The following is a 13,715-nucleotide window of genomic DNA, read 5'->3' as shown; positions in this document are numbered from 1 at the left end:
AACGCTTTGCCAAATCTCCAGGGGTTCGCAAATACCTAAAAAAATATATTTACACTGAGAGGAAATTTCATTTTGATTTCACTGGAAAAAGTCAAGTAACCGTTCCAAAATCAATTTTTCAGTGAGTTCACATGAGTTAAGTGAAACCCGCTTGAAAATATAGTGAATCTCCAATGGAAAGTTATTGGAAATTTCGCACTTCATCGTATTATAAATTGTATATGGGTTTCAAGTGGATTTTACTGCAGTCGAAAGTATGCAAAATAGAAGCATATATTGTGCGTTTAGCACTAAATTGATTTCCGAAAAAACTTCATCGACTTCCGCTGCCTTTCCTATGCGTTAAACATAACGTCGGAAGTAGTGCGCTGTATAGAAAACCAGATTTACTGTACAGTGCACTACTTCCGACGTTATGTTTAACGCATAGGAAAGGCAGCGGAAGTCGATGAAGTTTTTTCGGAAATCAATTTAGTGCTAAACGCACAATAGTTGTCAGCCATCACTAACGAACCATGCATGAGTGTGATGATGGCAATGTGTTCTGTGAATTCAGACGTTTCCTCTTTATCGAGGGAACCATTTGGTGGTCTCCGGTGGCACGGAGATTAACCAAATTTTTGAATTTATTATTTTTAATATAATAATAAGAGCAAACACTAATAAAATTATACTAAAAAAATATTTTAAATTCATATGATTTGGCAGTGAAAAATTTTATTGAATTTTTGTAGTAGAATATTTTCACTAACTAATCATTTAAGTTTCAAATGTTAAGCTAGCTTGCTGACGTCCCGAATAAAACGGTATCATACAACAATTTTACAGTGTATCATTTTCTTATTATTCATGTTATCATAAACTGGATTATTTATCGCTGATACGCCATATGATATTAATGATAGTACTTATCATTTTGGGAGTTTGAATGATAGACCGAATGGGTTGTTAAGTATCGTTACCATTCAAAAACGCTATTTTTCTCGAACAAAAATTTTGCGGAATCATAGATGATATAATCACTTTATCATTAACTTTATGATACGACGAATAATAAAAACAAAACGGAAATATTTCACCACATCTGCTTTACCGACCCGAAAAAATGCACACCCCTGCGGGCATTTGTCGGGCACTGTCAAATTTGCTCACGATTAACTGAATCATTGTTTACTTTCGTCGTATTTTTTATTCGCTGGAACGGGAATCGAACAGTATCAGATTGTTGAGGCCAAAGTTGTTTCCGAAAGTTCACGATGTTTATCCACTACACCATGTGGAACCTGTGCTCGCGGTTGACTGAAATTCGATGGTGTTGTGAAGGTGACTAAGCAGTTAACGAGGAGAACCAAGGGGAAGACTTATAGTCTTTGCTATGAAGACAGAAGCTTCGGTGGAAAAATCCCCTGAAAAGGGAACCTTTGGAGATTCCGGTTTTGCATATGATCCGGTAAGTTTGCAGTAATTAGCCGAAACCAGCAGCTGGTATGGAAACAGCAACCGTCAAGGGAAGCAGCTCTTAGTGACAACGCGTTCTCTGGTAGAGCAAATTGGAGCCATCACTGTTGTGCAGTTTATTTTGTCTGCTCAGAAGTATCGAAACCTGCCACTATTACACACAATATCGAAACAACATGTGCATTTCATGCTTACTATGGCCATTGTATTGTTTAAACATTGTGAAAACTCACAAAAGCTAATATAAATCGCCGAACTTGCAAAAAGGAAAGATAAACAATTATTCATATGTCGTTAATGGTATCGTTATCATAAGTGTAATAATACTCGTAAAGTATTGAATAGTGTTAATTTAGAAACTTTAATCATCGAATCATAAACCCATCGTTGCTGTTGTCATAATCATTCCACGAATTAAATTCTTATGATACGAACGATAGCTTGAACGATATATTTCTATGCGGGGTTTATTTACCTCTCTCTTTCAAGCTTGCAGGCGGGATAGGATTTCAGGCCAAACATTTCAATAGGTCCTATCTGCATTTGAGAGGCTCTCTTTGTTCACTTTCTCTTTCAATTATTACAATGTAATATACACTTCTAGATTGAGTTTAAATAAGGGCGAAAGTAACATGAGAGAGTTCTCTTCATCGACTCTCTCTTCTGCAAATTAAAGTGACAAGATGCAAATTCAGTCGAACTTTTTTACACTTAGACGCTAGATTGCATAGCAACCTACACGGAGAAACTGAAAAACTCAAAATTAGGTACTTTTAAACTCAATTTTGAGTTCTTTTTCATCTCCCTTTTCATGCGCTCTTTCTATTATTGTCAGAGAGTGAAGAGAGAAACACCCCAACTTTTGCAGTTCCGTGCGTCAAGCCAACACTGAGTTTCTAGCACAGTACTCAAATTTGAGTGAATACAACCTACACACCAAACGCTTTCAGCAATATTTTGCTGAATTTTGCCGAGCTGAAGGGTCCAGCAAAATTTTTTGCTGAACTTTCAGCAAAGTTTGCTGAATTTCAGCAAAACGTTACTGGTGATCAGCAGAGTTTACTGAACAAAATTTGCTGAATTTCAGCAATTTTTTTTGCTGAAACCTTCAGCTCGGCAAAATTTAACAAAATTTTGCTGAAACCCTCAATCGATTTTTGGTGTGTAGTCAAAATTTCGGTTGGGTGGAAAAAACTTAAAATTAGGTATTTTTTCACATGGAAGCAAGCGGGAACAACCCAACAAAAACATCGATTCCATCAACTCAAAATTGGCTTGACGCACGCAACCCCGAAGTTGGGTGGAAAGAACTCACTTTTGGGTAGTTTCGTCTCTCCGTGTAGCGATTTATGACCAAAAAGTTCAACCATACTTGCATCTTGTCACTCTAATTTGAAGAAGAGAGAGTCGGTGAAGAGAACTCTCTCATGTTACTTTCGCCCTTATTTAAACTCAATATAGACTTTTCAACTACTTTTGCAGTACAAATCAAAAGACGATTGTTTTGACCATCGTTCTATGCAAGGAGATAATCATAATTCAAATAAACAGCTGAGATATTAACGAGAGAGAGGGAAACCAAAGAGAGCCTCTCTTCTGCAGATTGGACCTTTAGAAATGTTTGGCCTGATTTGTTTTCATCGGGAAACCTTAAAAAAACCCAATTGGCATCTTTAGCGGTGTTGAGATAATTACATATTCAGAATCTGCATGCAAAACTGAGTCGAAATCCAAATTTTCATGAATTTGGAATGTTTTTAAGTTTATATGGGAGCAATTTGTCGAATCACCCCTCGTCGCAGTTTGTACTGGGCGGAGCTGTCAAACAGTTGCCCACCTGTCAAAAGGTGATTTCAAAAAATCTCTTTGAAATTGATTTAAGGTATCAAAACAAAGTTCTAAAAATCTGAAAAAATCATAGTGACTCAGAAAAAAGGTGCTCTTTCGTATAAAATCAAAAAATCAATACAAATTTTTCAAAATTTAAAAACCCAATTCAACAGATTAATGTTTTCAATTTTACCATGGATCCGATTTACAATTAAAAATAGTTTCTGTTGGCAACCGGATTCGAACCAAGAATCTTGAGATCACCAGGCTCGCACGCTACCACTCGGCTATCGAACCGAATGATATGAGAGGAAACAGAATTCACACAAGAAGCGTTTATGGGTTGATGATTATGTTTTGTCATAGTAAATTTGAAAACATTTTTGTGCTTGTCATAACCGCACGCCGTCTTTCAAATGTATTCAAACATACCACCGACATCCAACCTGAAAACATGCGCGAGCCTTCATTATCTTGCCATCAACTCTCTTGGCGGAGTTGTCAAACTGCGCAGATGGATGGTCATTCCCCCATGCATGACTACCATTTTGTGCTCGTGTTCAATGCTTATGAATTTCTATTTATTCGCGGTGGGAATTTTGATGTATTGTTCGTGGAGTTGAAAATCGAAAGTTTTGACACGCGAAAATCGATTTTTCTCCTGAAACGTGTGTCGGACGTACGTCGGGCATAGTGCGCTGGATAGAGGGCCAAGTCCGCTGTCCAGCGCACTACGTCCGACGTTAAGTTTCACGCATGCATTTTGAGAAAATTCGATTGTTGGTTGTGTGGAAACTTCGGCTTTCAACCGTCACGACAATATAGTCGTGGCAAACTAATCTGAAATAGATTGAAACAGTTTTTTTTTCAACTTTTCCTCGTTTTTTTCTTGATAAAGTCTATTTTGTCAGGTCATGCCTAGTTTTACTTGTTTAAAATGGTTTAAAAATATCTGGTTGTAATTCGGTTGTAATACTTTTCTGTCGGTTGGAATAGCATAAGTACAGTAGCTGTGAGAGACGTGACAGTTCGATGGAGATATTTGGACAGCGGTTAGTGGAAATATTGTGACAACCATTTTGATTCAGTTCGCAGCATCCAGGTCGGACGTAGAACGCTGGGCAGCGGAACTTTTCCTCTATCCAGCGCACTTTGTCTGACATAAGCGCGACGCACGGTTTAGGATAAAAATCAATTTTCGTGTGTCAAAAATTTCGATTTTCAACTGCACGAACTATAGAGATTGCTGATGATTGAAATCTGTCTCTTTCTAGTTCACATATGTTTTCATCAGGAAACTGTTTCCCGATGAAAACATGTGAGCCAGAAAGAGACAGATTCCAATTATTAGCAACCTATATATTGTGTTTCCAGTTCAAAACCGAATTAGCGACATTTTTTCTTTTACTTCCGCTGCTTTTGCCTTGCGTTATACACTATGTCGGAAGTATTGAGAATTGAGCGACGGTCCACCCTCTAAACATTTACCGACGGCGCGCCTTTTTAGTGCGTGCCTCTTTAGTGCGCATCTTGCGTGCACCTCTTTTATAGCCTCCTTAATAATGTTTACCTTTGAGATCAATCAATAAAAGTTGTTAACCGTGACCGCGCGTGTTTTGGATACTTGTCCGGTATTTTATCCGAAGTTCTGTCCGCTATCTTTCGCCAACCACGTTGTTCCGTTGCGTCGGAGTGTCCTCCCAGACCCACAGGTTATGGGCCCAGTGGAGGTTGCGCGGAAGTAGTGATTTCGGTACGGTTAAAACGCGAAAAAGTGTTCGATCGGTTCGGCAAAGTTTTGCCGCGGAACGTGTCAGCACCGACAAACTGACGTGGTGGCTAGTGCAATGCGCCGTGGAATGCGCGTCCAAAAGTTTAAATTAAAAACCGTTGAAACACTATCGCCATCTGTTGATTTTAGTTCAGAACTATATTGACCGAACAACATCGAGCACTCTTAAATAATATCGCACATACATGTGTTGAAATGGGAAGATTTTCCTACGTCGAACGATGCTCTTTAAAATGACTATAAGTACAAATACTCCTCATGTTTGTCAAAAAAAAAACAAAATCAATTAATTCTATTGTAAATGTAGCTTTTTTGTAAGTGCTGAACACTAAATTATCACACAGATTTTCACTCTTTTTTGGATTTGTTTAAGAGTGCATGTTTACATTTCGTGGCGTCGTCGGCGTCGCCCTCGTGAGCGCTCCCTTCCTCGTTTTGTTGCTATTCGGCTAATTTTATGTCAATACCAACATTATCATTTCATCATAATATCCTCGATAATATCCAAAGTAATTGTTCCTGATGCAATATTTTCTATTCCTTGAACGAATAAGGGCTTAATTTTGTGAGATTCTTCTGTACAAAACATGAAATAGTGGACGGCTGAGCACTCGATATCGAAGCGGTAACAAGAGCAGCAGCAACGTACGTTGTCGTCGCGACGTCCGTTGAATCCGGTGGGTGAGAAAAGTATAGCATGCAGATGGTAATAGCTACTAATAATAGTATCATTTAACTACGACTGAACATAACTTTCTCTATTTTTACACTCAAATGCATTAGTAAACCGTAAAATGTTACATTCCGAGTGCCGACCAAGTCGCAGACTCACATGACCAGCTATCACATCACGTGTTCTTGTTTACAAATTCGAACAAGACGACGCTTGCATAGGCGTCGTCATTTTGACAAGCGTCACTTTCAGTTTGACATTTGCGACCACTGGCCTTTGAATTGATCGATTTATTACTTCGGTCATGTGCCGAGCTCGAGAGTCACGTCAGTTCGTCGGTGGTGTCAGTGCGTGTTCGTGTGTGTACACAGGAGGATGGAGGCGATCAACAAATTCACCAAGCTGAACAACCAGAACTGGGCTTCTTGGAAGTTCAGAATGGAGATGATGTTGACCCGCGAGGAATTATGGTACGTCGTCGGAACGCCGAAGCCCGAACCCATGCAAGCCGCCGCCGCGGCACAGTGGGACAAGGACGACAGGAAGGCCCGCGCTACCATGGGGCTGTGCATTGATGAAAATCAGTACAGCCTCGTGAAGACTGCTGCTACTGCCATGGACTTTTGGGAGCAGCTGAGAACGTACCATGAGAAGGTCACCGTGACGTCAAGAGTTTCCCTCCTGAAGAAACTTTGCAACGTAAACCTGCTCGAAGGCGGCGACTTGGAAAGCCACTTATTTGACGTGGAAGAGCTCTTCGAGAGGTTGCAGAATGCCGGTCAAGCCCTGGAGGAATCCCTGAAGGTAGCTATGATCCTGCGAAGTTTGCCGGATTCATATAGCAGCCTGGTGACCGCGTTAGAGAGTCGCCCCGACGCGGATCTGACGCTGCAGCTCGTAAAATCAAAGCTACTGGATGAATACGAGCGGCGTAAGGGTCGTTCCGGTGGATCATCGAGTGACAAGGCCATGAAAGCGGGGGTGAAAACGAGTTCTACTGCTGTTTCGGAGAAGACGTGCTTTTTCTGCAAAAAGAAAGGGCACTTGCGTCGGAACTGCCGACTGTTCCAGGCGCGGCAGAAACAAGACAGCGGTGAAGGCCAGAAGAGCGAAACCCCGAAGGCGAAGCAGGTGAGCAGCGCGGTGCTGTTTATGGTCGGATCGAACCACCGCAGCAAGTGGATAATTGACAGCGGCGCTAGCAGTCATATGACCAGCGACAGGCAGTTTTTTGCAACGTTGGACGAGTCAAGCGCTCCTGATGTGTTCCTGGCAGACGGGACTGCTGTGAAGTCGGCCGGTTGCGGCGAAGGTAAGGTGTACGGTGTCGATGGATGTGGTGGCACGGTGGAGATCACGCTCACGAATGTCCTCTACGTGCCGTCACTGAACTGTGGATTGCTTTCTGTGACGAAGTTGGCCTCCAAAGGATTAACGGTGGTTTGCAAGGACAACTGCTGCAACATCTGCGATGGTGACGGTAAGGTCGTCGCCAAGGGAGTCCGTTCGGGAAGTTTGTACCAGCTGAAGATCGTCGAGACGGTTATGCACGCTGAAGCTACAGGTAAGCACCACAATGATTTTTGCCAACATCGGTGGCACCGCCGATTCGGTCATAGGGACCCTTCCGTTGTGGATAAAATTTCCAAGGATAAGCTGGCCGTTGGGTTTGAGGTTAAGGACTGTGGTATTCGACTGACGTGCGAAGCGTGCCTGGAAGGCAAGCTGTCGCGCACACCGATCCCGAAGAAAGCGGAGCGGAAATCAACACAGATCCTGGATTTGGTCCATACAGACCTGTGTGGGCCAATGGAAACGCCAACACCGAGCGGGAACAGATATCTCATGACGCTTATTGACGACTACAGTCGATATTGCGTTGTGTACTTGCTGTCGAAGAAATCTGAGGCCGCAGACAAGATTGTGGAGTATGTGCGTTACGTGGAGAATCGGTTCGGCAGGAAGCCACGCGTCATTCGATCCGACGGTGGCGGGGAGTATGCGAATGACAAGCTGCGGAGTTTCTTTGCGAAGGAGGGGATTCGCGCGCAGTTTACCACCGCGTATACGCCCCAACAGAACGGCGTAGCCGAACGGCGTAACAGATATCTTCAAGAGATGGCTCGAACGATGCTCCTGGACGCGGGGCTGGACAAAAAGTTCTGGGGAGAAGCGACGCTGACAGCTGCATACTTGCAGAATCGGCTGCCTTCGCGCTCAGTGGATGTCACCCCCTTCGAAAAGTGGTTCGGCCGGAAACCCAACTTGGATCATCTGAAGGTGTATGGTTGCAAGGCGTGGGTGCACATTCCCGACGTGAAACGAAAGAAGTTCGACAGTAAGGCGCAGAAGCTCACTTTCATCGGGTACTCGGAGCAGCATAAGGCCTATCGGTTTGTGGATCTGGCTACGGAGAAGGTTACGGTGAGCCGTGACGCGAAATTCATGGAAACGGACAGCGAAGTTGCGTCTCCGGAGAAGGCGCGCTGCGATCCCGTCAAGGACGAGTTCCAGTGGATTCCGGACGAAATTCCGAAGCGTAGTGCAGGACCAAATGCTGAAGCGGACGAGGAAGCGGAGCCGATGCAGAGCGATGAAGAGGCTGAAGAAAATGAGTGTTCTGATAAGTCGGAGAGTGAACAAAGTGAAACTGAACATTATTTTGACGTGAGTGATTCTTATTTGATGGACGATCCTCTTGACATTAAAAGTGAACCGAACAATGACGTTGATGCGGATAGCGTTTCGGCGGGCAGGCAGACGACGAGACGGAATCGAGGAAAGTTGCCCGGGCGCTATTCCGACTTCGTAGTTGGAGTGGCTACGCAGTTGATGGCTGAACCAGTGAGCTACAGCGAGGCGGTGAAGTGTCCTGAAAGTGAGTCGTGGAAGCGTGCGATGGAGGACGAACTCCAGTCGCACACGCAAAACGGTACTTGGGAGCTGTGTGACCTGCCTAAAGGGAAGAAACTGATCGGTAGCCGCTGGGTATACAAAGCAAAGTGCAATGAAGCGGGCGAAGTTGTAAGGTTCAAGGCACGGATTGTGGCGCAGGGATACAGGCAGCAACACGGCTTGGACTTTGAGGAAGTGTTTGCCCCTGTTACCCGACATGCCACGTTGCGGACGTTGCTGGCGCTGGCTGGGAGGAACGGGTTGCGTTTGATTCACCTGGATGTCAAAACAGCCTACCTCTATGGCGACATCGACGAGGAACTGTATATGCGTCAGCCACCAGGTTATGCAGTTCCAGGACAGGAGGAGAAAGTGTGCCGCCTGCGTCGCAGCATCTACGGTTTGAAGCAAAGCGCGAGATGCTGGAACCGGAAGTTGACTGAAGTGTTGAGGAGCTTGGGGTTCAAGTCAAGCACAGCGGATCCCTGCTTGTTTGTTGCTGACCGGAATGGGAAGAAGACCTATTTGATCGTGTACGTCGACGACTTCCTTGTTGGCTGCGCGGATGAAGAAGAAATTTTCCGGATATTCGATCAGATGAAGCGACACTTCGAAATCAACTGGCTGGGTGAAGTGAAGTTCTTTTTGGGAATGGAAATTGAGCGTGGTGCGGATGGTATCTACAGTCTGAGTCTAAAAGCGTATATCGAAAAACTCATTGCGCGGCTGGGATTCGAACAGGCATAGCCGGCCAAGACACCTATGGACCAGGGATACTTGAAGGACCGTTCGGAGAGCGAGCCTATGGAAGACGGCACGATGTACCGTAGCATTGTCGGTGCGTTGATGTACGTGGCGACTTGTGGACGTCCTGACATAGCTACGAGTGCTTCCATCTTGGGCCGCAAGTTGAGCAAGCCAAACGACCAAGACTGGACGGCTGCAAAACGGGTGGTCCGTTTTCTAAAAGGGACTATGGACTGGAAGCTAAGACTCGGCGACGGAAAGGGCAACGTACTGGAGGCTTTTTCGGACGCTGATTGGGCCGGTGATGCCCAAACACGGAAATCGATGACCGGTTTCGTGGTGTTCTACGCTGGAGGATTGGTATCGTGGACCAGCAGGCGCCAGAACTGTGTCAGCCTTTCAACAATGGAAGCCGAATACGTGGCACTCGGCGAGACATGCCAAGAAGTACTCTGGATGCGGCGTCTGTTGGCAGATCTCGGTGAAAATGTGGATGAAGCTACAGTCGTCTACGAGGATAATCAGGGGTGCTTGAGTTTCGTGACTTCCGAGCGTACCAGTAAGAGGAGCAAGCACATTGAAACGAAGCAATGCTTCGTCCGGGACCTCTGCGAGCGGCGACTGGTGCAGTTGCGGTACTGTCCAACAGAAACCATGAAGGCAGACATCTTGACTAAACCGCTCGGGAAGAGACGAACCAGCCAAGGGCTGAAAGTCTCTCTAATAAAGACAAATCAATCAATCAATAAACCGCTCGGGGCGGTTAAGCATCGTGAACTGGCAGAGTTGCTGGGACTAGGAGGAGTCTGAGGGCTTACCGTCGAGGAGGAGTATTGAGAATTGAGCGACGGTCCACCCTCTAAACATTTACCGACGGCGCGCCTTTTTAGTGCGTGCCTCTTTAGTGCGCATCTTGCGTGCACCTCTTTTATAGCCTCCTTAATAATGTTTACCTTTGAGATCAATCAATAAAAGTTGTTAACCGTGACCGCGCGTGTTTTGGATACTTGTCCGGTATTTTATCCGAAGTTCTGTCCGCTATCTTTCGCCAACCACGTTGTTCCGTTGCGTCGGAGTATCCTCCCAGACCCACAGGAAGTGGGGCGCTGTATAGAATACCAGGTGTACAATACAGCGCCCCACTTCCGACATTGTGTTTAAGGTGAAACATCAAGAAATGCCATTGCAGTTTTTCATACAAACTTTAGAGGCACAAATCTGACGAACAAAGCATCAAACCAAGCCGCACTTGTTTATTCTGGCTTTGCTCACTTTCTTAAATCGAGCGCATTTGTTTACGAATTTTTAAGATTGGTGCTCTTGAAAACGTGAGTAGGGGTCCAAGTCGGCCATTGTGGCAGCCATATTCTCTGAAGTTTCTCCTTAACGCAAGGCAAAAGCAGCGCAAGTAAAAGAAAAAATGTCACTAATTCGGTTTTGGACTGGAAACATAATATTATCACACGCTCCTGACAGAATACCCATTTTTTCATTGCCATCTCTGTCGCTCTTCAAGAGGCTCCATTTAAAAATACCCATTTTGAAGTTGGGCGGCCCAACTTATAAATGGGTATTTTTAAATGGAGCCTCTTGAAGAGCGACAGAGATAGCAATGAAAAAATGGGTATTCTGACGCGAGCGTGCACAGAGAACAGACATCCAAGTCCAGTTCCGAAACTGTGTAAGGAATTTAACGGCCATTTGAAATCGGCAACACAAGTGGCAACAGCGTGGCGCTGCAATCGGTTAATTTCCCATACTAATTTAATTCACCGCTTGAAATGATTCAATTCACCACTGACTGTGGCAATATGGTGTTTGGTGGCGTTAGTGCTGTCATCGTGTATTGGTTTGCAACCTTACTCAAGTAAAGATTCAAATCCTTACACAACTTTTCGAATTAAATTTGTTCTAGCCTGGATGTCTGTTCTCTGTGATGTTATTTATGCTCATTTGGTTTTGGTTGTTCGTGGGTTCCGAGTTTGCCTGTATCGTATGTCAATCCTACTGTATGCCAATCCTAACCAAACCCTTTCGATGTTGTTCTGATGATGGGTATGCGATGTTTTGTTTGAGCTGTCATTTTTTCATGTTTCGTTTTCATCCTTTGGTTCGTAGTTCGTCGCGGAACCGGACCGAGTGGTTGGCAAATCAGCAACAGTTTAGCAGAGCAGCAGCGCATTCCGCCACCATTGCTGAAAAAAGTGAAATTTGTTTAGGTTTTTTCCCGTTTTTGGTGATTTGCTAGTGCTTGAAACTAGAGTCCCGTACTGAGAAACCAGCGAACATTGACAAGCGGGTGAAATGAGTGGTCCTTCGGTGAGTATGTTTACATTTTTATCAACGGAATGTTTTGTATGAGCCTTTCGAATCTGTTGTAGAACCAACCATCCGGAAGTGGTGGTGGCGCAGGACCATCGGCGGGGCCGCCGGTGTCAGTGCAGGAATTCAGCATCCGGGTGCCGAAAAACCTCAAGAAGAAGTACCACGTTATGCGCTACAATGCCACGTTGAATGTGGACTTTACGCAGTGGCGCACGGTCAAGATGGAACGGGAGAACAACCTGAAGGAGTTTAAGGGTCTGGACGAGGACATGCCCAAGTTTGGGGCCGGGTCGGAGTTTAACCGGGATCTGAGGGAGGAGGCCCGCCGGAAGCGGTACGGGATCATTGCGAAGAAGTATCGGCCGGATGCGCAGCCTTGGATTCTGAAGGCTGGCGGAAAGAAGGACGGGAAGAAGTTCCGGGGGATTCGGGAAGGCGGAGTAGGTGAGAATGCGTCGTTCTATGTGTTTACTCATGCGCCGGACGGGGCGATTGAGGCGTACCCGTTGAACGAGTGGTACAATTTCCAGCCGATCCAGCGGTACAAGGCCCTATCGGCGGAGGAAGCGGAACTGGAGTTTGGCCGGAGGAAAAGGACGATCAACTATTTCTCGTTGATGTTGAAGAAGCGCATGAAGAAGGATGATGATATTCCAGAGGATTTGGAGGAGACGAAGGGAAAGAAGGGTGGAGTTGGTAAGGCCAAGGATCTGAAGATTAGCGACATGGACGAGTGGATCGATTCGGATGAGATGAGTTCCGACGACGATGATGACGGCGAAGGGAAGACCAAGGAGAAGGACAGCGACGATGAGGCGGACAAGAAAGCCAAGAATAAGAAGGCGTTGGCCGATAAGAAAAAGAAGAAACGAGACGTCGATGAGGAAGCCTTTGAGGAATCGGACGATGGAGATGAGGAAGGCCGGGAATTGGACTACATTTCGGATTCTTCCGAAAGCGAGTCGGAACCGGAGGCCAAGGTAAACAAGGAACTTCAGTCAGTAGCTGAGGAAGATGCCTTGCGGAAATTGTTGACATCGGACGAAGACTCAGAAGACGAGGAAAAGAAATCGGACGAAGACGAGAACAAAAAAGACGAAGAGAAGAACGGCAAAACAAAGGACAAAGAAAAAGAAACTAAGGAAAAGGATACCAAGGAATCAAAGAAAAAGAAGAAGGACAAAAAGAAGAAGAAAAAGCCGGAAAACGATAAGAAAGATTCGTCCAGCGGTTCCAGTTCGGACAGTTCCGATTCCGACGGGGACAACAGCAATTCCAAGCAGAAGAAAAAGCACAAAAAGGATAAGGAAGGCATCGCATCGAACCTGTCCAGCGCTAACAATTCTCGCTCCGCTTCTCCGAGTATGTCGCAGCTGGAGGGCAACAAACGCAAGCTGGCCGGTTCTAACATGCCGATGGCGGATTTCACCGGGTCGGACAACAGCAACAGTCCGGTGTCGACGCCAGCCAAGAAGGCCAAAATGGACTCGACTCCGTCGCTGCCGCCGACTTTCACCGGGCTCGTGAGCTCCAACAGTAGAGAGTGAGTATAAATGGGGATATCGTAGTGTCGTCTTGTAGGGTTCATCCATCATCTGTAAACTCGAATGATTCCACCACTAATCCACTTTCTTTTAGTGACTACGGCATCACCGAGGAAGCCGTTCGGCGCTACCTGATGCGTAAGCCGATGACCACCACGGAACTGTTGACCAAGTTCAAGAACAAGAAAACTGGCGTTTCGAGCGAGAAACTAGTGGAAACGATGACGGCCATTCTGAAGAAGATCAACCCGGTCAAGCAGACGATCCAAGGGAAGATGTACCTCAGCATCAAGGTTCCCAAGTGAACATGCCATCGATCGGTGTGTCTAGCTAGATCAAGTAAGTGTTGATTCTATACGGGGGGCTTACGATAAAAGCATATAATTCCTAGCGTAATTTATTAATCCTAGTAAGATAATCATAATACAGTGGCGCAGCGTCGCAATTTTGA

General features: G+C 45.3%; 1 protein-coding gene across 1 annotated transcript; it reads left to right on the top strand.

Moving 5' to 3' along the window:
* The first annotated feature begins 11,516 nt into the window (after window positions 1–11,516).
* Window positions 11,517–13,715, top strand: LOC109418327 (general transcription factor IIF subunit 1). The gene is made up of 3 exons (XM_019692511.3): window positions 11,517–11,714; window positions 11,777–13,263; window positions 13,359–13,715. Exons 1-3 carry the CDS (start codon window positions 11,700–11,702, stop codon window positions 13,567–13,569), a joined length of 1,713 nt encoding a protein of 570 aa, XP_019548056.3. The 5' UTR covers window positions 11,517–11,699; the 3' UTR covers window positions 13,570–13,715.

The sequence above is a fragment of the Aedes albopictus genome, chromosome 3 (assembly GCF_035046485.1).
Source record: "Aedes albopictus strain Foshan chromosome 3, AalbF5, whole genome shotgun sequence".
NCBI classification, from domain to species: domain Eukaryota; kingdom Metazoa; phylum Arthropoda; class Insecta; order Diptera; family Culicidae; genus Aedes; species Aedes albopictus.
This window is presented reverse-complemented; position numbering and strand designations above follow the sequence as displayed.